General features: G+C 41.7%; 1 protein-coding gene across 4 annotated transcripts in view; it reads right to left on the reverse strand.

Annotated features, from left to right (window-relative positions):
• THADA (THADA armadillo repeat containing) overlaps window positions 1-25,278 on the reverse strand; it is a 319,471-nt gene that overhangs the window by 56,936 nt on the left and 237,257 nt on the right. For all 4 annotated transcript variants that reach the window (XM_068564210.1, XM_068564209.1, XM_068564211.1 and 1 more), the window contains exons 31-34: window positions 22,241-22,335; window positions 1,212-1,591; window positions 552-670; window positions 64-136 (exon numbers count right to left, since the gene is read on the reverse strand). In XM_068564210.1, coding sequence (XP_068420311.1) covers window positions 64-136; window positions 552-670; window positions 1,212-1,591; window positions 22,241-22,335 — 667 coding nt within the window. The remainder of the gene's footprint in view (window positions 1-63; window positions 137-551; window positions 671-1,211; window positions 1,592-22,240; window positions 22,336-25,278) is intronic.

A 25,278-nucleotide genomic window follows, 5' to 3' on the forward strand; every position in this document is an offset into this window, starting at 1 on the left:
ACACCTTCCAGGGAAATCAGAGGACAGAAATCTAGACCCCAAAACAGGGGAAATCAGCCTCACCTCCTCACACGTCTGCATGTGGTAGGCAATCACTTTGGAGGCGAGTCTCAGAGCTTCACTTTGAACTTCAGACCTAGAAAAGTCAGCCAGAAAACATACAAAACATATAATCACCCTGAAACTAATATAATATTGTAAGTCAATTATACTTCAATAAATAAATACGAAAATAAATAAATAAATAAATAAAATCGAACATTTTATATACATATGGATTTTACAGATAGTCTGTAATCCATGTGGCTTTGAATACTACTGGAAATCTCTACCTTGTGGCTATACAAATGCCTCCGGAAGCAATTACCTTTTGGTAACTAATGGGAAACTCTGACATCGGTCTATTGCTTGGGCTTAAAACACAGGCTGAGACTTAGAAAGAAATACAGGACCTGAGTCCTTAGGCCAGGACTATGCTCAAGTTCATTACATGACTGACTGATGGGACCATGTGTTGTACCAAGTTTGCACAGGGAGCACTGGAGGCAAACCTTTCATTGGAAGCAATATCCATTGTCCAGATCAAGAACTCCTTTGGGGTTAGATGGACACAGCACTCTGTCTGAGGAAGCCACTCACTGGGGTCCATGCAATGGAGAATTTTCAGTATCTGTGTGAGCCAGATCCATGGAAAACAAACAAACACACGCACACACCTCAGAAAAGTCTCCAGAATCTAAATAATAATCATTTGTACCAATAAGGGACTCTATCTTTCAAAAAGCGCCCACTGACTTCCTTTTTCCCCCCTTAATAGCTTTGCAAGACCAAGATAGTCTAGAGCAGTGGCATACTGGGATCAGAGGGTAGATGCCATATTCCTAGGTCAGTGCCCTTTCCTTTTGATCATTTCCAGGTGACCATCTGCCCCCAAAGAGCCACGTCAGCAAAGACTGCTTACTCTCTCGATCTCTATCTTTGGTTAATCTCTGTCATCAATACCATTATCATTAAACACTTTTCTTAGTACTCTTTTATGCATGAAGCCATGCCAAGCATCGTGCGAGAGAGTCCTTGCCCTTTGGATGCTGAATCTCCTTCCAATCCTGGAGATGCCAAAACCGATCCCGCCTCCTGACCTTATCACTCCAGTGGGCTTGCCAAAGACTGCGGGGAGTGGAAAGGGATGGTCAGTACACCAGAGACTTCACCTTGCAGAGGCATTCTGGGTGATTTTCCTTCATAGCCAACATCAAGAATGTCCCTCCCGTATTCCATAGCAAGGGCGGCAGTCCCTTCTCTCCTAGTCCCGAGGCTGCTGCTGAGAACCTTTCCAACAGGGCTTCCAGCGTCAGCAGGCGCACTTCAGGGAAGGAAGACTCTAACAGCTGAGAGAAGGAGATGGGAACGTCCCTTGCCTGCTCTCCAGCCTGGGCTGCTACTGCCCACACTGCAGCGATGGCCAGTTTGGTGAGGCTCTGGAGGTACTGGGGCAGGCCTGGCACCGTGAAGGTATAGGGGAATCCGGTTATCAACTCTGATCCCAAGATGATCCTTCTGACTTCCTCCCAGAAGCCAAGATGCTCCAGAACTAAAAAACAAAAAAGCAAAGGAAACGAGGCAATCACTTTATTCAAAGTTCCACAGAAGGACACAGGTGAACACACAAGACTCTGGATACCCTGGGTGGGACAACCAGACGTCATTCCTGAGTAGATTTCACACTAACCATGTAATAAGTGACTAGGCCACTAAGATTCAGACTTCTGGCCCAGAAGCACTTTCTATTTAGGTAATTCATGATTTTCCCCCTAGAGTGACAGAAGGCATTCCTAGCAGAAGGTGTGCTCCTGGCACCCCTCCCTAACAGTCAATAAATATAAACTCAGTGACCTCTTGAATCCTCAAGCCTCAAAGCTGAGCAGGATAAAAGAACATCTAGTCCACGCTTCCCTCAGGGGCTCAGATCGCCTCTACAGCACCTCTTCTCAGAGGCTCTTGGCAGAACCCTACAGTGATTTGGAGCTCACGAGACAGACTGTTCCGCTGTTAATAGATCTATTTGCCACAGAGTTCTTTTTGGAGTCTCCACTCAGTGGCCCAATTCTGCATTTTGAGCCCTTTAGGCATTTGAATACAGTTATTATATCCCCTCTGTCTTCTCCAGGTGAAACACCCCTACTTCCTTCAACTAGTCCCCAGATGACGGGGTCCACCCTCTCTCACTGTTCTAAGCCACCTTCCTTTGGATGTGCCTCAGCCCTCTTCAGGCATGGCGCCACAGAAGGGCACATGACTCTCCCTCGTGGTCTGAGCAGCAGGACTGTTGCTTGCCCTGTTCTCACATGAGGTCCCTGGAGACGTATCACACCGTTGACTCATGTGGAGCATAAAGTCAACTGAACCGCAGGCCTTTCTTTTTCACGTGGTCCACTGACAGTGGTGAGTCGTCCATCTCCCACCTTGGACTCAGGACTTAGATCAAGACTTGTTTTCTTTGTTTGTTTTAAACCAAAGCAGATCCCTGTTAAACCTTATGGTCTGCCTTTTAGATTGCCGAGATCTTTTTGTAGTCTCAGTTCTGATCACAAATATTTATTGCCTGCTTACTATGTGCTGGGTGCTAAGTGAAATAAGAATAATGCCCTTAGGGAGTTTATATTCTAATTTGAGAAGGAGAAATGAATGACTAGGTGATTCTAATATAGTGGTGGAAGCGATCACCTGAGTCTTAAAGAGGAAGAGAGAGGAGAATGCGTTGGAACCACCAAAGGCAGAGCAAAGGTTCAAAGGCATAAAACAGAATGGACCACGTGAGGAACTATAGGCAGTCCGATCTCAGCACAGAATTCGAGGTGGGGAACAGCGGGAGATGAGGCTAGAGGAGCAGCACGTCCAGGACATGGGGAACCTCCTAGGCCACGCGAAGGAGCTTGGACATTTTTCTGCAGGCAAGGGGATGCCATTGAGGGGTTATTTTAAGCAACAAGGTCAGGTGAACATGTCCACTGAAGTGTTCTTATTGCTGAGAGGCCAATATTAGGGGCAGGGAGCCCAGCTGAACGACTACTGCAGTAGTGGAAGAGAGAAACGATGAGGGTGTAAAGTAAGGAACAGACAGGAAGAAGATGCGTTTGAGAAGCATGGAAGGAATAAAACTGGCAGCACTGGGGGACTGGCTGGGGGAGGAGTGTTGGGTGCCTCCCAGAACCCAGATTCTTCATACAGCACATTCATCATCCAATAGAAGCTGGCTAAACCTCAATTTGACAAGCAGGCCGTAAGTAATCACTAAAGATGTGGACTGGACCAGCGTGGAGGACAGAGGGCTTTGGTGAGTAGTATAGTTGGTTCCCTGCCTGCCCCATCCCCCGCCCCACTCCAAGCTCTCATCAATTCATTAACCAGCTCTCCGAGGGTCTAGGTATTCCCCAGTTATGAATCCTCCTAACTCTACCATTCTGCCCACATGTTATCTACAAGAACACCAGGAGAGACTTCATCAAATGCCTTGCTGAAATTTAGATATCTCATAACTCAGTGAACACTACTGACTCCTAGAAAATGATCACAAACAGAATAAAAATGTAAAAGATTAAAGTAACAGTAATTGAAATATTACATAGGCTTGCAATAATCCAGGAATTATTGCAATAATAAATAATAAAACTATAGACTATTCCTGTTACACATCAAACTGTTTCAAAAAGAAGTTTCTCCAAAGAGGCAAAAGAGGGGCTTGGGCTCCTATATGATGGTGCCCCTAGAGGCCACCACCCCCCACCTGCTAGCTGTGCTTGCAGACACACCGCTGCTCTTAACCCAGACTCTGCTGGGGTCTAAATTCCAGCAGGAGGGCAGCCTTCTTTGCAAAGCAGCAGGGAAAACCCCAGGTGTCAGGATCCTCAACTTTTGTGTCATCATCTCTATTTTCAATGCCTAAAAACCTAATCCCAGTATAATTTAGAAATGAGAAGACCACACTCCAGTGATCTCCAGGTGTCACTTTCCTAGCCTTCCCACCCACTGCTACCTGAGGACAACACTGTATCAAAAAGGGCTTTCATTTGTTAGGCTAGGAGTCAGAAACATGGCTCAGAGATACGCTCTTTAAAACATAATTAAAAACAGGAAGAACTGTCTTGGTGATTCTGGATAATTTTCAGATGAACCTGCTATAGGTATTCCAGGCGGAGTGTATAGTCCGCTGGACTCAAGAGCTGGGCACCCAGACACACTTGCTTCCTTTAAGACCTTGAGGAAGGATTACATGATCAAGAAGCCCAGGACTGAAGGCACAACCCCATAGACAGGGGACATGGGGCACCTGCTCAGGAAGGGATTCTTTGGGACTTCCTGGCCTCCACTTCCTGTGGACTTCAGTATAATCCCATAAGCATGCATTAAGCGTATAGTAGGTACTTCGGGAGATACAGAGATTCAGAGCTGAGAAAGAAAAATTACCAGCTGTCAAAGAGCTTTAAAACTGATGGGAGGATAAAGACAACCGCTAAAATTGCAAAATGCTTAGTACCCTAAAATCATTAGTGAGAAGAGCTGACAACTATTGAGTACTAACGTGCCAGGCGCTACAGAATATTATATATCCATTATTTAATGCTATGAATAATAATTACTTTTAGAATTGACACTCGTTGAGTATTAGTCTAAGCACTTCAACAAGTACTAAATCATTTAATGAAGTAGGCGCTGTTATGACTCCCTGGTATTTTACAGATGAGGAAAGAGGATAAGTTACTTGCCCAAGGTCACACAGGGAATTGTAGGTAAAGGGAATACAAAAGCCATAAGAATGACCAAAATGAAAGCAATGTGCACTTATTTTCTATCGTAAGTAAAAAAAAAAAAAAAAAAAAGGGGGGGGGTGCTTTCAGAAGGGAACAAAATTTAAGATGGGCAGGGGCTTCCCTGGTGGCGCAGTGGTTAAGAATCCACCTGCCAATGCAGGAGACATGGGTTCGAGCCCTGGTCTGGGAAGATCCCACATGCGCGGAGCAACTAAGCCCGTGTGCCACAACTACTGAGCCCGTGTGCCTAGAGGCCGTGCTCCGCAACAAGAGAAGCCACCGCAACGAGAAGCCTGCGCACCTCAACGAAGAGTAGTCCCCACTCGCCGCAACTAGAGAAAGCCCGTGCACAGCAACTCAGACGCAACGCAGCCAAAAATAAATAAATAAATAAATAAATAATTTAAGATGGGCACTGAGGCTGCCCAGAGGTGCCTGCCTGGGAGAGGAAACGGCAGGGCAGGTGCTCAGGGGAGCTGGGAGAGAGTAGACACGAGAGACCTGCGAACAGGTTCGCTGAATTAGTGTGTCAACAGAGGAGAAGCAGGGGAGGTTAGGTCAGAGCCACAAGCTAGGAAACTATCAGATGACATTCATGTCGGCACTTTCTCCAAACTGCTGCTTAGAAAAAATGTCCTTAGTTCTGCAGCAAGACCCAATGAGGTGTCCTAAAGCAGAGTTTCTCAAACTTGAGTGAGCATCAGAACCACCTGGAGGGCTTGTTAAATCACAGACTGCTGCCTGGGCCTCACCCCCAAAGTTTCTGATTCAGGAGGGCGGGGGTGGGGGCTGAGAATTTGCATTTCTAACAAGCTCCCAGGTGATGCTGCTGCTGGGCCAGGTACTTCAAAACCACTGCCCTCAGGGGATGGTTCTTTTTTTTTTTAATTAATTAAAAAAAATTTTTTTAATTAATTAATTAATTTATTTATTTTTGGCTGCGTTGTGTCTTCGTTGCTGCGCGCGGGCTTTCTCTAGTTGCGGCGAGCGGTGGCTACTCTTCGTTGCCGCGCGCGGGCTTCTCAATGCGGTGGCTTCTCTTGTTGTGGAGCATGGGCTCTAGGCGCCCGGGCTTCAGTAGTTGTGACACGTGGGCTTCAGTAGTTGTGGCTCACGGGCTCTAGAGCGCAGGCTCAGTAGTTGTGGTGCACGGGCTTAGCTGCTCCGCGGCATGTGGGATCTTCCCGGACCAGGGCTCGAACCCATGTCCCCTGCATTAGGCAGGTGGATGCTTAACCACTGCGCCACCAGGGAAGTCCCAGGTGATGGTTCTTAACCAGAGGTTATTAAAACCAACCATGCCTCAATCCCACCCTTGTAGATTCTGATTCGGTTGGTTTGGAGTTGGTCGCAGACATCTGGAGTCTTTTTTTTTTTTTTTTTTTTTTTTATTTATTTATCTGGGTGCGTCCGGTCTTAGCTGCAGGCATGCGGGATCTCTCCTTGCGGCACACAGGCTTCTCTCTAGTTGTGGTGCATGGGCTCTAGAGCATGCGTGGGCTTAGTTGCCCTGCGGCATATGGGATCTTAGTTCCCCGACCAGGGATTGAACCCGTGTCGCCTGCATTGGGAGGCGGATTCTTAACTACTGTGCCACCAGGGAAGTCCCGACATCTGGAGTCTTAAGAAGCCAACAGGTAATTCTGCTCTGTGCCCCAGCTGAGAACCACATTCCTCAGCTACGACTTTCATAGGGGTTCACAGGGTTTTGGGGATGGGCAGTAGGGGCTGCAGTTCCAAAGAGCAGAGCTGATTCCAGCCTAGTACTTCACCATAGTGAAGAACTAGAAAATTCACCGCCCCCCATTTTCTCTTACCAATAAAAACATCAAAGGAGGGGAAACCCCCAAGAATTCAAAAGAATGAATAAACTCTATAAAGGCCCCTTGCAGGCAGGCCTTTGATACTGGCTCATTACATACAGGTTCTGTTCTAGGGCTAGGGTGTAGCAGTGAATTAGAAAGACCAGGCTCTGCTCTCATGGAGTTCCCATTTAGTTGGGGACCACAGAACACCCTCTGCCCCTCTGCCAGGGTGAGGGGGTCTCTGGGCAGAACAGGAGGTTGGGATTAGAAATATGAGCAGCAGCAGTGACTAAAAAGGAAGTATTGCGTTCCTCTCTAGCATAGCAGTTTCTCAGCCCGGGAGGTACATGAAATTTATCTGGAGAGTTTTAGAAAAACACTTATGTCAGGGGACACTTGACTGCATCTCTGGGGCGAGCCTGGTTTCAAGGTGACCCAGGTGATTCTATTGTTCAGCTGGGGTCACAGCTACTGTTTTATGGGCTCTGCACCCCACAGCAGGTAGAGCTCACCAAATGGATCTCACAACCAGGATTTCTTCCTAGTGAAGCACAGGTTTGTGTCCTGCCCTACCAAACGCATTTCAAAGTTGAGATCAACACGGAGTGCTTGTTTCCATTTTTGTGAGTGCCTGCTGTCCGCAAGATACAAAAAAACTCAAGTTAGTTCTCTGACGGCACTTAGTTCTTCTTCAGTCTGAGGTCTGGCAACCCTCTTCTCTAGAAGATAACTTTTCTACTTGCAATTTCAATTTTGCTGGCTTTGGGTTGCCTCCTTTCTATCTTTCCTGGAAAGTCAAGTGTTCCAATGAAAGAATCAAGTCCCTCCCCTTTAATGGCCCCATCTTATTTTTCATTAATTAGATGATTTTTGTAAACTCTTGTTAATTGGAGTTTTTCCCCAGCCCTCCTTGTTTGGAATATCTTTGGATTTTCCCAACAGTGTAGTCATTTTAGTCACCCAAGTATGTGTGACTGATTCTAAACATCCAATTTGATTTCACTTTTGAAATTAACTTCTTTTTTTCTTCTTTAGAGGAAGCATATTTCTAGCCTTCAAAGGAATGGCTCATTGGCTGGATTCACTTGGAAAGACGATACCTCCTGCTGTGCTATGTCCCGGTTCAATGGAGAAATAATTCTCAAGTTTGGAATTCAAGAATCAATCAAATATCAAAAACAATGTGACAGGCTGGTATAAGTTGCCAACATTTTATTTTGTAAAGAAAGGATGTTAAAAACCTACCAGCTATTATTTCATGAAAGAAAGGCTATCTGAACACCAAAAAAGTCATAGATTCCTAGTGTCATCATAAAGGACAATTCTTTAAAAAAATGTGGTTTAAAGAAAAATTTGCTATAGTTGTCATTTTGCTATAGTTTTATTGTGAAAATATCACCAGGGAGCAGCATTAGGGAACTGCAGCTTTGGAGAAGTTGATCAAGTTTCCTGAGGTTGATGTGTTTGGAGAACATGCCCAGCCTGAACAGAGGTGTCCTGGAGAGGAATGAAGGGACTTTGCCGAGTCCCTCAGGACAGCGAGTAGAGGGTCTGTGAGAAGGAGCAAAGTGGTCCATTCACACAATTCCCTCTGGGAATCTCAGATGTGTTATTTTAGCAGTTTTTGTGTTATTTTGGCGAGTTGCAGATTTCAGTGTTATGTCTGCAACCTGAACAGTGATTGCTAAATTAACTGGATTTCAAAGCTGCCATTCTCTAACCAACCAAGGTAGGGCGCTAACATCAACCCAGGCTGCTGAAAGAGGATTTAAAAAGCAGCACTACCTAGAGCATGGTCAGCTCCTAGTTCCCAAATCCTGTTCTATTATTTAGGGAAGTCAGTCTCCTCCCCAAAGGAGGAACACAGCCCCAAAGGGCAGGCCCATGGGGCATTTATCTTTGATTTTCTGAGCTACAGGTTTGTTAAAAAAAAAAAAAAAAAAAAAAAAAATCAACGTAATCTTAAAAGATTCATGTTAATCTAAATAGCTTTGACGAGAGCATTCTGGAAAACAATGTGGATGATATCATTACCACATAATTATGGATATAGTGGAGTTTCACCATAAGAGCATTTAATTTAGGCGAATTTAACTCTAAGTACTCGGCAAACAGAGAGAAAGAGATTGAAAAATAACAATTAAAAGCGAGAGGGCAGTTTCACCTGACATTCCAATCACCGAGCATATCCCCAGGATGGTGGCTGTGCTGTTACCTTAGACGAGTGGCTCTCAAACTTCGGCGCACTCACCTCCAGAGTTCCTGATTCAGTAGGTCTGGGACAGGGCCCCCCAGATCACACTTCTAACAAATCCTGGGCAATGCTGCTGCTGCTGCTGCAGGGACCACACTTTAAGAACCACCGCTTCAGACCATCTGAGATCGTCCGTGCTTCTCACAGTGTAAACATCTTGCCATGCCGAACGTGTATAATTCTAGTGTTTAATGGTATTTGTTTTTGTGCACCATGGCCCCTAATCATATGTCAACCCCTTCATCTAGTGCTCAACCAAAGAGCTCCTGAATATTATATAGTTCCTGGCCTTCGCTGTTAATGTCACGAACCAAGATAGCCTGATTGCTTTGTGCTGAGCTGGCCAAAATAAAAGGGGCCAGAGGGAGTAAGCGTACAGGCCCAAATTGACAGAGTTTTCTTGGCCCCAGCAGAGATGGTTATGGGAGAAGCTAAAACCCCAGTAATCACAGCAAACGTGTTCTACTTGTAAGCAGCAATCAGAATCCATAAAGGGGGAAGGATCCTCCTCAGGACTGAGAAGACCAACAAAACAGAAAAAAAAAATAGTTTCACTGCTATGGAGTAAGTCACTTACTGTGGATACCATGTAAATGGCAATGATATTGATTGTGCCACTATGGTGGTCACTTGCCACTGAGCCTCAGAAGAAGGTTCTGTTTTCTGCCTGACCTTGCATATGCTGTTCCCTCTGCCTTGAATGAATAAATGAACAAATGAACAATATAAATGAACAAATGAACAATATAATTTCGTTACATTGTAACGGTTCTGAATTCTCCGATAGCCCTTGGTCAAGAAAATTCTGTAGAAATTTCCCCTATCCTCCCCGCCTCAGAATCTCTACCCTCCTTAAAGAAGTAGAGAGTGAGGAAATACGAAGCAAATTTTACTTTTAAGGCATAATGAAAGGGCCAACTTTTTCTGTTTCAAAGATCTGTAGCTCTGTTTGGGGAGATCTGTAATCAGATCCAACAAAAGTTCTTATCTGGAACATTGATAAACTGGTTCTAAAAATAATCACAGATGATAATTTGTACACTCCGTGAACGTTAATGTCCTGTTATGCTATTTCTCAGTTAAAAAAAACTGTATTTGGAGAGAAAAGGAAACCATAGGAACTACAACAACAACAACAAAAAATCAACTGATTTAATAAATCTTGGCTTCTCCTTATCGAAGGGAAATTCCATTCCTCTATTTAATCCTCTGCCCCTCCCAGTAAACTGTAATCCAGACCCGAGGGGCCCTTCCAGTTACAAACATGTAGAATGACCTAGTGGAAGGGTTTGGAGACTAACTTTGTCTAGAGAAGTGCCCTGAACTGGTACTAGTTGTTTATTTCTTGCCTACTTTTGTTTCTAGGTCTCTGGACTCCTAGGTCTCTAGGTCTCATGCCCGGCTTTCATAGGTATGGTGCCCGACACACACCCCTTTGAAAACATTTCCCCCTTCCCTTGTCCCAGCCTATTCTCAAAGTATTTTTTAAGCACAGAATTCCTTATCTGCTGTTGAGGAAGAAGGAAGAATTTCTGAGAATACTATTTGAAGGACTCTCTAGTCAACCCATAAAATAGGCACAGTCCCAGTGGCTTGGACAACAGGGAGTCAGAAGAGCTCTGAAAGGATTTGGGTAGGCTAAAAATGAGCTCATCAGGCACTGGGTGGGACCAGCAGTTTTTACTTCTTGCCTCCACCCATCATCCCATCCCTGCTTCTGCCCAACACTGGGAGGAAGTCAGGAAATACTTGTGGATAAACACATGACAACCCAAAGACACAAACATAAACTTACTTCTAAGTAATACACTGCTTTGGATTCTTTGTCAGCGAATTGCTCCTAAGGACAAGACTGGGAAATCAGAAACTTCCTTATCATCACACCTTAGACATCCCTGTTTAATTTAACCTTTTCCCCACAAAGGACCTCAGGCTTCTCTTCCACCCTTAGGCAATGAGATACAGTGTGAAATCAACTTGAGAGTCTTGGTAGCTGGCTGGGAAGACTCTTTTAAATAACTGGGGCTTACCTCTGCTGTCGCACCTGTAATGAGAGACTAGGACCACAGATCTCAGCCCCTTGCCAGCACTACAGTTTACAGTTCTGGGGGAAACAGACGCTAAGACTGAAGAGGTTCCTGGCACCACTGGACTACATCAATGTCTCTGGGAATGATGCTACAAGGTACAGTTTACAGCTGGCAAACCCAAGAGAGTCTGGCTGGACTGCAAATGCTACTTAATGTGAAGTCTGGCCCCAGCCAGGGAGGAATTAAGTAAATTCTGCCAGATGGGCAATGGAGGTGAGTCTGGGAGTAAGCATACCTGGCCATGGGACCAGCAGAAGCTCTGTCTCCTCCTCTGGAGGAGATGACCATTCATTTCTTTGTTCTTGCTATCAATATTACTTCCTAATAGCTGCTTTTCTTACAGTGTTGGATTTTTCCTTTCCTGTTACTTTTCATGGAGTTTTTACAATTTTTTTCATGTGACCTTCACCTCAATCCTCTGAGGGTATTATCCCCACTTTACAATTGAGGAACTAAGAGGTCTCAACACAAAGTGATGAGAGTGATTGCTGCTTTAGCCCATGAAAGTTTAACTGCTACAGAAATTGCCCTTTGCCATAAACAACTAGAAAACTAGACAAATGTATGAAACTATCGTTTTTAAACATCAGACATGAGTAGTATGTTTCCCTGAGAGAAGGAAACAAACAAGGTAGGCCTTATAGTTGCCCTGGACTACTACCTAGAGGCAACTTCCATGCTCCAGCACAGAGAGGGGGAACCCAGAGCCCAGAGATCTTGCTGAGCCAGAACAACTGGATATTCATATGAAAAAAAAAAAAAGAGAACTTTGACCTTATCTCATGACATACACGAAAATTAGCTTAAAGTGGACCATGGATCTAAACGTAAAACCTTAAATAGCAAACTTTAGAAGAAAACCTGGGACTTCTCTGGCGGTCCAGTGGTTAAGACGCCGCGCTTCCAATGCAGGCGGCAGGGGTTCAATCCCTGGTCGGGGAACTAAGATCCCACATGCCACACGGCGCGGCCAAAAAAAAAGAAAAACAACCAAAACAAACTTCAGAAGAAAACCTGAGAGAACATCGTTGTGACCTTAGGATAGGCAAAGACTTCTTTACTAGGGCACAAAAAGCATAAGACACAGAGAAAAAATGGATAAATCAGACTTCATCAAAATTAAAAACAGTTGCTCTTCAAAAGACATTGTTAAGAAAAAAGACAAGCAACAGATAGGTAGAAAATCTTTAACAAATGTTTGTATAAAATACTTATATCCAGAACACAGAACTTTCACAACTCAGTAATAAGAAAAACAAAATTTAAAAAAGAAATGTGCGAGAGATTTGAATAGACCCTTTACCAAGAAGGATATATGTATGGCAAATACGGTACACGAAAAGGTGCTCAGCATAACTGGTCATTAGGGAAATGCAAATTAAAATCACAGTGAGAGACCACTACACATGTACCAGAATGGCTAAAATTAACAAGAGGGGCAATACCAAGTCTAAATGAGGATGCAGAATAACTGGACCTCTCATACATTGCTGCTGGGAATGCAAAGTGGTAAGGCCCTTTGGAAAACAGTTTGGCAGTTTCTTATTACCTAAACAATCCTTATCATATGACCTAGTAATTCCTTTCCTAGGTTTTACTTATGAAAGATAAAAACATATGGCCACACAAATACTTCTATGCTCAGAGCTGCATTATTCACAATTTCCAAAAAGTGGAATAATGCTACCAGAGCTGCATTATCCACAATTTCCAAAAAGTGGAAGTGCCAAAATGTATTTCAACTGGTGAATTAACATAAACAACACATGCATATAATGGAATACTACTCAGCAAGAAAAAGTCATGACTCACATCACATTAATAAAGGACAAAAATTATCATCTCATTAGATGCAGAAAAAGAATTTGACAAAATCCAACACTCTTTTATGATAAAAACACCAACGAGCAAGAAACAGAAGGGACCTCTTCAACCTGATAAAGCGTATCTATGAAAAACCCACAGCTAACACCATATTTAATAGTGAAAGACTAAAAGCTCTCCTCCTAAGATCAGGAACAAGGCACTTCCATTCAACATTGTACTGGAAGTTCTAGCCAGGGTGATTAGGCAAGAAAAATAAATAAAAGGCATCCAGACTGGAGAGGAAGAAGTAAAACCTATCTCTATTGCACAGGACATGATCTCATATACAGAAAGTTCTAAGTCCACAAAAACAGACAAACAAATAAACAAAAGTAAGTTCAATAAGGTCATGGGATAAAAGATTAATATACAAATATCAACTATAGCTCTGTGTAGTAGCAATGAACAATCCAAAATTGAAATTAAGAAAATAATTCCATTTACAACAGCATCAAAAATAATAAAATAGGAATAAATTATTTAACAAAAGATGTTCATGAGGTGTACACTGAAAATTACAAAACATCACTGAAAAAAATTGAAGACCTAAATAAATGGAAGGACACCCTGTGTTCTGATCTGAATATCTGAAGATATAATATTATTATAGTGACAATACTCCTCAAATTGAACTACAGATTTAACATAATACCTATCAAAATCCTAATTGACTTTTCTTTTTCCAGAAGTTGACAAGCTGATCCTAAAATCTGAATGAAAATGTAAGGACTCAGCCAAAACGATCTTGAAAACAAAGAACAAAGTTGGAGGACTCAACACATCCTGATTTCAAGTTACCATAAAGCAACGATAATCAAGACAGTGTGGTCCTGGTATAATAAGGACAGACATACAGATCAATGAAATAGAACTGAGAGTCCAGAAAATCCATGTATTTATGGTCACTTGATTTTCTGACTGACCAAGGTGCCAAGACAATTCAATGGGGAAAGCTGAAGTCTTTTAAACAAATAGTGCTGGGACAAATGGATAGTCACATGCACAAGGATGAGGCTGGACCTGTACCTCACACCAAATACAAAAATTAACTCAAAATGGATCAGAAACCGAAAAGTTAAGACACAAAACTATTAAATTCTTAAGGAGAAAATGGATACAAGTCTTTGTGACCTCGGATTAGGCAACAGTTTCTTAGATATGACATTAAAAGCATAAGCAACAAAAGAAAAAACAGGTTGGACTTCATCAAAAGTAAAAATTTCTGTACATTAAAGGACATTATCACAAAAGTTGAAAGTCGGTGCACAGAATGGGAGAAAGTATTTGCAAATCGTGTATCTGATAAGGAATTAATATCCAGAATGTATAAAGAATTCTTACAACTCAAGAATGAAAAGACAAACAACCCAGAGGATCAGAACAGACATTTCTCTAAAGAAGGTGTACAAAATGGCTCATTAGCATTAGAAAAGATTCCCAACATCATTAGCCATTAGGGAAATGCAAATCAAAAGCACAATGAAATACGACTTTATACCCACTAGGATGGCTATAATCAATAGATGGACAATAACAAGTGTTGTCAAGGATGTGGAGAAACTGGAAACCTCATACATTGCCAGCGGGAATGTAAAATGGTGCAGTCTCTTTGGGAAAAGTTTGGCAAGTCCTCAAAAAGTTAAACTTAGAGTTGGCACATGGCCCAGCAGTTCTACTCCTAGGTAAATACCCAGGAGAACTGAAAGCCTATATCCCCACAAAAACCTGTTCATGGATCTTCATAGCATTATTATTCATAACAGCCAAAAAGTGTAAACAATCCAAACGTCCATCAACTGATGAAACAAAACATGGTATATCTAACAATGGAATATCACTCAGTCATAAAAAAAGAAAAGATTCATGCTACAAAATGGATGAACCTTGAAAACTTCAAGTGAGAGAATCGAGACACAAAAGGCTATATGTTGTATGATTCCATTTACATGAAATGTCCAGAATAAGCTTTCAAAAACAACTTGCTTAACTAATTTAACTGACATGGGCAACTAGTTTCAGATTATCTGTGAGGACTGGGGTTAGAGTGGGGCAAGACAGGAACACATAGAAAACTGAAATCACGGATGTTCTGAGACCCCAGCTGCCCACTGGAACAGTATTTGACTCCTGGGGTGGAAATGTGAGTACGAAGGTTTCATGACATGGTTCTGTTACAGATCCAGACACTTGGCCCAACTCTCAACACTATTAACTCTGGTCACAGAAACGGGCAGTGGACCAGGAGCCAGGAAAGCTTGACTTTTTCACTAACCAGCTGTGTGACCTTGGGCAAGTCACTTAATTGTTACAGTTTCCCCTCTACTTACTGATGAAATGATCTCTAAACTCTAAAATTCTAAGAATTGTGGGCCAGTGTACTCAGCACCGGGCTTGGAATTAACAAGGGGTCAATACCACATGAACCTGGCAATCTAATAACACATCCTGTATTATTCTTTCTGAATGGTAGCTAGGGATCATCTGCTCATTTTAGGAGCTCACTGTTCCCTGGGAAAGAGACTTTTGGCAAAAGCAACAGTCCAGATGACAGTCCCAGTGTTTTGGAGAAAAGCAACTAATTTATTGATAACAAAGCCTATTTTTTTTTTTTTGAAATTTCATAACTGCAGACCCATAAATACAAAGTCCCCAGAAGACTCTAAAAATATGCTCTCAATTCCCTTTTATCTCCCACCCAGAGCTGAGAGAATAGCATCAACTGTGTCATATTAAACACATCTGCATCCAACACCGATAAAAGTGCATGACCGAGGGAACAGATAAGAATTGTTTTCAATTTGTTCAGATGGGATTGGTTAAATTTAACCTAATTAGACCAAATAATCAAAGCAGGTGTTTTTAAGTTGCCAATGTTTTTATTCTCTGTAATTGTTTGGCTATATTTCCCAGGAACTTAGGTAAAGGAAGTTATAATATGTCAAAAAAAATCATTGACCTTATATTTATTCTTGTCACACATATATTATTCATGTCCAAGGCAGTACAAATACAAGGCATCACTGAATACTTCTCACAGATATTTTACCATTTAACCACCATCAACATCTAAGCTGGCCTTTGGGAGGGCTTATGTTACCGAACTTCCATGATATACACACAAGCAGTAAAAAATGAGAGCCTGTCTTCTAATCTTGTACTGATCTACAAGGCACACTGACTTGGCATTCAGACTATTTAGGGATCCTGACTTCACGCTCACAAGCTGGTCACTTTTAAGGCATTGAGAAGAAAAATAATAACAATAATAAAAGTTACATTTTAGTTAAAACAAAATGTTTATTGCACTTGGCAGAATGATGAGATCCAAACTATAAATGCCAACTAACAAAGAAACCACAAAATGCGGTCACCAGCAGCCTGGTATTAGGAAGTCTTTCATGCAGTGGCTGTAGGTCCACTTTCAAAGGGAAAAAGGGCAGGTAGCTGCCCGGGAGCGTTAAGCTTTCTCTTTCTAGTAACTAGCCCTGGGTACGCTCTCATATTATTCCACACACCCCGGAGACGGGAGATAGCAGTGCAGGCAAGAAAGTCCCCATAAAAGCATGTGATCGTGAAGCTGCTGGAAAGGGGGATCCCTCTCTGAGGCCTGGGGATTCTGCAGCAGCGGCAGAAGCCCGGGAAGCTGAACCAACATAGGGGCTCTAAGGCACCATCCCCGAGACAAGAAGTGGTTTTCCTGACTCAGGCCTGAGTGTGCTGCGGGACCACAGTGGAGGTGGCTGGAGAGCTCGGGCTCTGCTCTCTTACTGTACAAGTGACGTCGGGCAGTTACCTCTGTTCCTCAGTTCCCTCACGTCTAAAATGAAGGACCACTAGTACCTCCTTCACTAATGTGTGCAAAATGCTTGGCACAGTGCTTGGCATGAAGCTAAATGCTCAATACACACTGGCCATAATTATTATGATCCCTAAAAGGGAGATGATACTGAAAATAATGTTTCCTAAAAATTAGAATATAATGGGCCTCCTATATACATTTCAGGGGTAGGGAAACAGCCTTTTGAGATCACTTACACGATGTGGGTAGGATGGACAAATCCTTCTCCACCTAAAACACTTTTTGGAAACTGTTATTATGTCCTTTCTTTATTTCTTTGGGAATAACTAATCCTCTTCAAGATTCATATTTTAATATGTAACAGATAATTACAAAAGAAAGAACGGGGTTACATAAAATCAGTAAAATGGAGACTAGGAAAGGAAAAATCCACTCATAAACCCACCAAGAGAACTTAAACTGAAAGTCAGACAGTGCAAATAGGTAAGATATTTGTTTAAACACTTGGTAAAAGAAAATGTTCAATTCAGTAGCTGTGAAAAACACAAATTTAAGGGGTGTGGGCATAAGAGAGAAATAGAAAGTCCACCTCTCAGAAAAAAGGGAGTAAATATTTAGTCAAGTCTCAGATAGTATTTCAGTAAACAGATATTTCAATGGAAAATTTCCAACCTGAGAGCAAATAATTTAAAATGGGTTTAAAATGAGAATGAAAGCTCTCCATTTCCCTGTCCCTGCCCAGACCTGTAACCCAGCCTCCGAGTCCTTGGAGCAGTTAGGCTCTTTCTTCCTCATCCCCCCAACTCCAACTGGAGACTATAATTTTCTTTCTAGCAGGAAACTGATATATACTAATGATGACAGCTGGATTCAGAAGAGGAAAAAGAATACAGGGGACAGAGAGTCCTTGTGGGTTTAAATCACTTTAAAACTCAAAACAAAACCCCCAGATTTGGAATTTTTGAAACCTAGTTAATGGCTAAGGAAACCTCAAATGATTGGGAAGTACTAAGATAAAAGTTTGAATTACACAAAACACATCATTATCTTAAGCTGTTCTAATCATCTTCTCTGCCTTCCCCTTTCACTGGTTTTCTCATTGTTTATGCCCCCAGCCCTTCAATGTTCTAAGACATTTTAGAGGTAGAAATAGCCTTCCAAGGTCACTTACAGAATAGTGTTTGAGAGGAGACAGGCAGATCCTCCTCCGTCCAAAAAAGTTTCCCAGAAATTGACATTACTTCTTTTCTTTTGGAACAATTAATCTCCTTTAAGATTCATATTTAGATACAGTTACTGTTGAAATACATGTATATACACACATATGAATAAAACAGAATTACGTTATATAAAATTAGTAAAATGGAAAATAAGAGGAAGAAATCCCCCTAAAATCACACCATGCTAAAGCAACAATTTTCAGCATTGTACTGCCTTTAACTCTAGTCCTCCACTTCAGACCCCCCATCTCCCAAACCCTCAATGATGGTTATGACAATACCCTGACATTCCATGAACGCATTTACAGTCACATTCTTTTTCTGTGGCAAAGGAAGCTGGCTCCATTAAGGATCCTAAGACTCCTTTAAGAATGGGGGCACAGAAGATGTCACTCTGTCTTAAAAACCACGTGACCCTACTCTCTGTCTTATATCCTCCGATAATCTCTTTTGTCTACAGGGTCAAGTTTGAGCGCCTTAGACTTCGGACCATGACGCCCTCCTTGACTGAGTTCCCGCCTCCCAGCCTCACTTCTAGCCACACCTCCTGTCCTTGAACCCAACACTGCAATCGCACTGTCCCAGTTCTTTGACAGCTGTGCTGACGTGAGCCTCTGTGGCTTCAGACATGCTCCTTCCTCTGTCTATAACACCCACCTGTCCTTTGCCCATCTGGTGAATTTCTACTCATCTTCAAAACTCTGCTCAACCACCTCCTCCTCTATGAAGGCTTCCCTGTCCTCCCAAGTAGAAACGACCTTTCATTCTTTAGTGCCTCCAATGTATCCCATACACACTTCCTTTATAGCATCTGTAATCCCTTTTTGGACCTACTTATAAGCCCCAAACGTATCATGTGTCTCTCCAGATGTAGGTGCTTAACTTGTCTGACGTTAGCATGTTATGTCTGATGAACAAAAGAAATTAATGAACAACAACCACAAGATGATCCTTTTCTGGATCAGTCAGAGGGGCAGCAGCATTCCTAATCAAGTGGATTCCAAAGTGGATTCTTGACATTCCATGCCAGGTATGCTTCAGTGTTTTCCTAGGAAAGCAGGCATTTCTTCTTTCTTGAAAATGTTTAAGAACATGAGGAGAGTTGTAAATGTGAGGGACTGACCATAACTCTGCCAGGCTGCAGGAAACTGGATTAGATGCATAGTTTCCAGCCAGTGATAATTATAACGATGATAATAATATTAATGGTAGCTAAAATTTATTGAGCACTTATTCTGTGCCATGCAAAGTACATTCTTTACATAGGACTTTACATGTGTTAGTTGACAACCACTCTAAGGTATAGATCCTATTATATCCCCAGTTACAATTGAGGAAAAGTGTCTCAAAGAGGTTAAATGACTTGCCTAAGGTCACAAAAGCTAGTAAATGGCAGACCTGGGATTCAAACCTAGGGATCTAGCTTTAAAGCCTATGTGGTGTACTCCCTACTCCGAGCTCTGTGAGCTTTAGAGGTAGATAGATGTGTATTTACAAACATATACATATAATATATACATTTGATTTGAATTCGGAAAATGAATTTACATGTGACTGATGCATGAGTTTAAGTAAGATTTGTATCTTGATGACACCTGTTACTATTCTGAAAACTGAGGAAGTGGGATGGGGAGGGTGGGAGGGAGGGAGATGCAAGAGGGAAGAGAAATGGGAACATATTGTATATGTATAACTGATTCACTTTGTTATAAAGCAGAAGCTAACACACCATTGTAAGGCAATTATACTTCAATAAAGATGTTTAAAAAAAAAAAAAAAAACTGAGGAAAATTCTGCATTTCAATCAATCAGTTAATAACAAATCCATTTAACGCAGGCCTACTACTTGCTTAGTTGGTGGACACAGAACCTAACCATGATCTATTCTTTCAAGGCGTTTACAAGGTAAAACTGTCACGACAATACTTAGAAATCATACTGAAATCTACACATCCAGGTAAGTGATCACCTTGTTTGGTGATACACTTAGCTATTGCTCAAACTGCCTTTGGAAATAATTTATGAAACACACAAGAATCGATTTAATTATTTTAAGCTCACAGTTTACTTTTATCCTAAACAGTGCTATCTACCTTAACTGCCATTTTATTTGACATTTGGTTAGTTCTAAATATCTAATTCATCCTCAACGGAGGAAAATTTGCTACCACTATTTGTACGGACGTAGTATATGAATATATACAGCCATACAGAAGACACATACATATATATATCCTGTGGTTTACGAGGGCAATTCCCAAAGGACTGGAAAAAAATCAGTGCTTGTCCAACAGGAATATATGAGCCCTATATGTAATTGATTTTCTGATAGCCACATTTTAAAAAGAAACAGATGAAATTAACTTTAATAATACTTTTAAACAAATATATCAAAAATATTATCATTCCAATGTGTAATCAATGTAAAAATTATTGAGAAATTTAACCTATTTTTCATACTAAGTCTTCGAAATTTGGTGTGTATTTTTTTCTCATAGAACATCTCAACTTCGATCAGCCACATCTCAGTTGTTCAAGAGCCGCATGTGGTTAGTGACTGCCATACTGGAGAGTGCAGGATTAAATATTTAGAGCTATAGCTGTCATGTTAGAAAAAGAGTAAAAGTGCCCCATCCCTTGCATATCTTACTCTGCAAAGTAATGACTCTAAGAGGTATAATACATTGATGCAAGTGAAATACTGTTGAGTAATAAACAACAGCTTGTGATCACATTTAATTGGGGCACAAACGCTAAATGATGTAAGAGTTTGTGGAAAGGATGATTCCAAAAGGCCGAAGTCATCTTCATGGAGGAACCTAGCTCATCAGTAAAGGACAGGCAATTGGAGAAGAAAGAAGGGTTTTTTACAACATTCAAGGGTTAAACCCTTCCAGACAAGGAATAATGGTACGAATACACCAAGAAACACTTAGTTCAGAAAAACCTAATGATTATAGTCAACCACACAACTATGATAGGAACCCAGTGAATGGATTTGTGAAGTAGTGAGCCACTCTTTCACGGACAAGGCTCTTTAGACATTAAGCAGAGAAGTATTACTAAGCTACATGAAATTTGGAACTGAAATACAAAAATGGTAGAAACTGCACATGATTTACTTGGTAACATCTGATTCATAATTTCTTTATATAAAATCTCTGGACCCCAGTTAACTCAAGTGTAAAATAAAGTGGATGCAACCCTGAGGTCCCTTATAGCTAGGGTGACCTGTGATTTATTGTGCAAACCTGGACACTTTCAAGAGTAAAAGGGGTACTATTAATAATTATGCTGGGATAAGAGGTATAAACTAGAAGCGTTTCACAGTCATAAAACTATATGATCCTCTTCTACCAAAAGGATGCAACAGCTACCCCTATGCAGGGACGTGGAGCTGATCAAAGTCCAGGTGTGTTCTTATTACCTCTGCATGGCCACAGGGGCCTTGTGGGCTAATATGCATTGATACGAGTGAGGCAGCTTCGCACCTCCCCCCCCCAAAGCATTTTAAATTGGCTTGAATTTGGGAACAGGGTTCCATATGGACAGAGCTGGACTCTGACAGCCTGAATATATTTACTGAAGACAACAAATCATTGACAGACTAAATGTAACAGAGGAAAGGCCTGGCCTGCTTGTACTCAGAATCTGACTTTGTAATTGTAGCCTCCTTTAGACAGGCCTAATCAATTAGAAGAGGCTGATTTTAACCAGTTGCAGGCTCATTACCCTGCATTCCAGTTTGTGTTGATGAAAATCAGTTTCAGTCTGTGGCCTGGAACTCATGTACAGCACTTCCTGAGGCCTCTTATATAAACACATCAAAACATTTTTTTATTTGGAGCTGCCCCTCTCCCTTTTAAGAAAACCACTTTGTGAATCATGATGAAAATAGAACAATTGCATGTGGATCTGGGGCCCATACCAGGAAACATACATGACACCAAGGAACACGTATAAAGTCAGAGCTCAAGGTAGCGAGGGGTGGATTTGAGACTGAGTCTCAAATATCCAGGCTCCAGCATCAAATGAGTCCACTCAGTTATCTCCACAAACTGGAACAGAATGAACTCTGAGTTATTGAAAATGACGACCTTTCAAAGAAAATGCATGAAATAGGAAAGAGCCAAGGTCTCAGAAATACAGAGGGTATCTGAGTAGAGTCCAGACTCTTCCCTGAATGACCAAATAGAAAACAAACTTGCAACTAAACAAGGACAAGTTTCCTTGGGAAGCTTCTATGAGGAAACCGTATGACACTATGTTTAATTTTGATATGTGGTTAGTCCTGCAAAAGTAGAAGGTGGGGGAGTGCGTGGTAGAGCCGCTCAAAACCCTACCTGCATTTCAAAGACCCGTAATCATTCCAAAATATGATATAAATATGACTCATACCTGGCTGGTTGTCTTTTGAGGGTTTGTCAAGACAGCAAGTCAACAGGAAGAGAATATCAATATACACAGCTCTGGTCACCAAACATGGATTTTGCCTAGAAAGGTAAAGAACAGAAAATAAATCGATATCTTCTCTCTCTGAGGCCTGAGTCACAGAAAAGAGAAAATGGGTATTTTCTACCAGGCACGTCATGAGGCTTAGAGAGTGGTAACGAATGCTAAAAATGATGGACAGTCACCAATGGTGAGAACACAAGAGCAAGTCAAGTGAGACAATGAAATCCTACCGCATATGGTGGAGGTTGGGGCTGTGAGTGTACGAAACACAGACAACTCTATGCTCTGGCTCCAAAGAAAATTAACTGAAAACAGACGACAACCAATATCTGATCCCACTTATTTGGAAACAAGGGGGTGGGGGGAATACGACACCATTTTCTGTTATCTTCCTCTGAACTGGACAAATTTAGGGGGAAAATCATTGGTTATGAATATCACTGATTTAGCATTTCGGAGAAGGAGAATTGCACTCACATATGATAAACCACATTTACGGACTTAAAATAACCAGCTGAAAAAACAAACACGCGAAAAGCATTAACGAACGCTGCAACAGACATTCCTTTCCCGATAAATGAGATTTTTTTCTTCTTTCAATAAATGGAGCAGCTCTTTTTTACGCTTTGAACCACACGCTGGAAAAAGTAAGTGGGCTCCGATTTAGGAGGTCTAGATAAAAAAGAATGAAGACCTTCTTTTGAGTACAGCACTGAAAGTCCCCGGCTCTGAGCCTCAGTTCATATTGACCATGAAAAGGGCCCAAACCTCCTTGGTGCACTAAGAACTCAGTGCAAGCAGGAGAAACAGTAGGGACAGATCTGGGTTTGAATGCTGGCTTTGCCACTTAGTATCTCTGTAACCTGAATCAGATTCCTGACGTGTACAACTGACACCCTAATCACCTCAAGGTGAGTCACTGTGAGCACTGATGTGGTACATTCCCTGAGCTGCTTCCCTGCCTCCCACCTAAGATGAGGGAAGGGCACAAGTTCTGGCTAGTATATTTCCATCTGGCTTGATGCCTCAATCCATCCTTCTCATTCCCTGTAAATTAACAGTTTTACCATTTCCCTAAAGTTTATTCACACTCTGTCCTGAACAGAGTATCCCCATATCCTAGGGATACGCATGATTTGCATGAAAAGCAAATCAGATACTTTTAAGTTAAAACTGTCTTGTTTCAAGTTCTCCCCATTGTTGACCTGCCTCACTTCTGTCCCACTGACTTGCTTCACCTACAGTATCTGCTTGCTCCCCGACATAACTACTAGTTTACGTGGATACCTCACATTTGGCCTAATTTCATACCTACACCTGGCTATTTTTAAAAATTAGTTTTAAAAAACAGGTAACACATGCCCATGGTATAAAAATAATTCAAACAGTACAAAAGGGTATGGAGTAAAAATAAAGTTCCTTTTCCATGCCCCCACCATCTACCCACATGTTCTATCCCCTGAGGCAACCGCTATTACAACTTTGTACAGTAAACCCTGCCAGACACATTCATTTACAAGCATCTATCTATAGCTACCCACTTGTTTATTTTTATATAAGTAGTGGTTTACTACATACTAAGTTCTGAGTATTACTTTTTTCCCCACTAATATATTTTAGATATATCATTCTATTAAAAACAGAGATTTGCCTTATTTGTTAAGCAGTTGTGAACTGCTCCATTTCATGGATGTATGTTATCGGTCTTTTCCTTATTGATTTGTAGGAGCTCTTTGCATATTAAGGAAATCTGCCCTTTGTCACATGTGTTGCAAATATGTTTTTGTAGTTTATCATCTGTCTTTTAACTTTATTCATAATATTTTTTTGCAATTCAAAAATGTTTAGTTTTATGCAGTCAAATATATTAATATTTTTATCTATGCCTTCTGGATTTTGTCATGCTAACAGTCTAACCCTTCTCCAAGATAAATATAGATATATATTTTTTAATTTTCCCATATTTTCTCCTAGTACTTTATAGTTCCTTTTTTTGTTCTTGTTAACACTTTGATCTATTTGGAACTCCCCCTCCCCAAATGTTACCCCTATCTTTTGTCTCTATCCAATTTTCCCCAGGTCAGTCCACAACTTGACCTGTGAAGTTGAAAAGCCCACAGTCTATGAAAACTTCTGTAATGATATTTCCAGTTCTGGCATTTCCACTGTTTAACAGGTGGGATATCCTCCCTTCCTCCCAAAGAAACGGTCACTCAAGAAAGCAAGCAAGAAAACCTAATGCCAGGGGTTAATGAATTATCAGACATGAAGCACAGGGCTGAATAATAAATGGTCTGCAGATACCAGGTGGAAGGCCTCCTGAGCATCCAGCTTTGAGCTAGGTGCTGGGAAGAGATGCACATGAAATGATTTCTGACCTCGGAGAGTTTTGTCTCATTATGGAGACACAAATAAAGACAAACTTCGGGACAGGATGTAAGGAGCTAAGGGAAAGAACATATTAGGGTGGACTGGAGACATGGAAATGGGTTTATGAAGATGCAATTCCAACTGGACTGTGAACGATGGGAAGAATTTAGATAGACAAAGTTGACAAGGAAGGGGATTTTGAGAGGGGGCAATAGATGTAGGAAGAAATGAGTTTGGCTTGTCCAGGGACCTGGAGAGACCAGCCTGGGAAGACAGAGAATGTATCGAGAAGGTGGAAACAAGAGTGAGGCAAGCCAGGCTTTCAGGAGATGGGATACTCCGTGCTAACTGGTGCTCCCTGGTGTGCTCCTTGCTCCATTTGGCCTCAGAGTGTCATAGCTTCTCACCCTAGATGTTTTTCTGCTGGTGAAGCCATACAGAACCATAAAGGCAAGTTTTTGGGAAACTGGTTTGACTTTCAAGTCTGGAGGAACTCAGGGGCCTCCCTTCCTACCCCTGACCCTACAGGGTTTCAAGCCTACTTTCCATGAGATTTTTAGCTAGGTTAATATATATTTTTAAATTTCTAAATGAATAGGGAGGAAAGGCTG

This window comes from Eschrichtius robustus, chromosome 15 (genome assembly GCF_028021215.1).
Source record: "Eschrichtius robustus isolate mEscRob2 chromosome 15, mEscRob2.pri, whole genome shotgun sequence".
Taxonomy (NCBI): Eukaryota; Metazoa; Chordata; class Mammalia; order Artiodactyla; family Eschrichtiidae; genus Eschrichtius; species Eschrichtius robustus.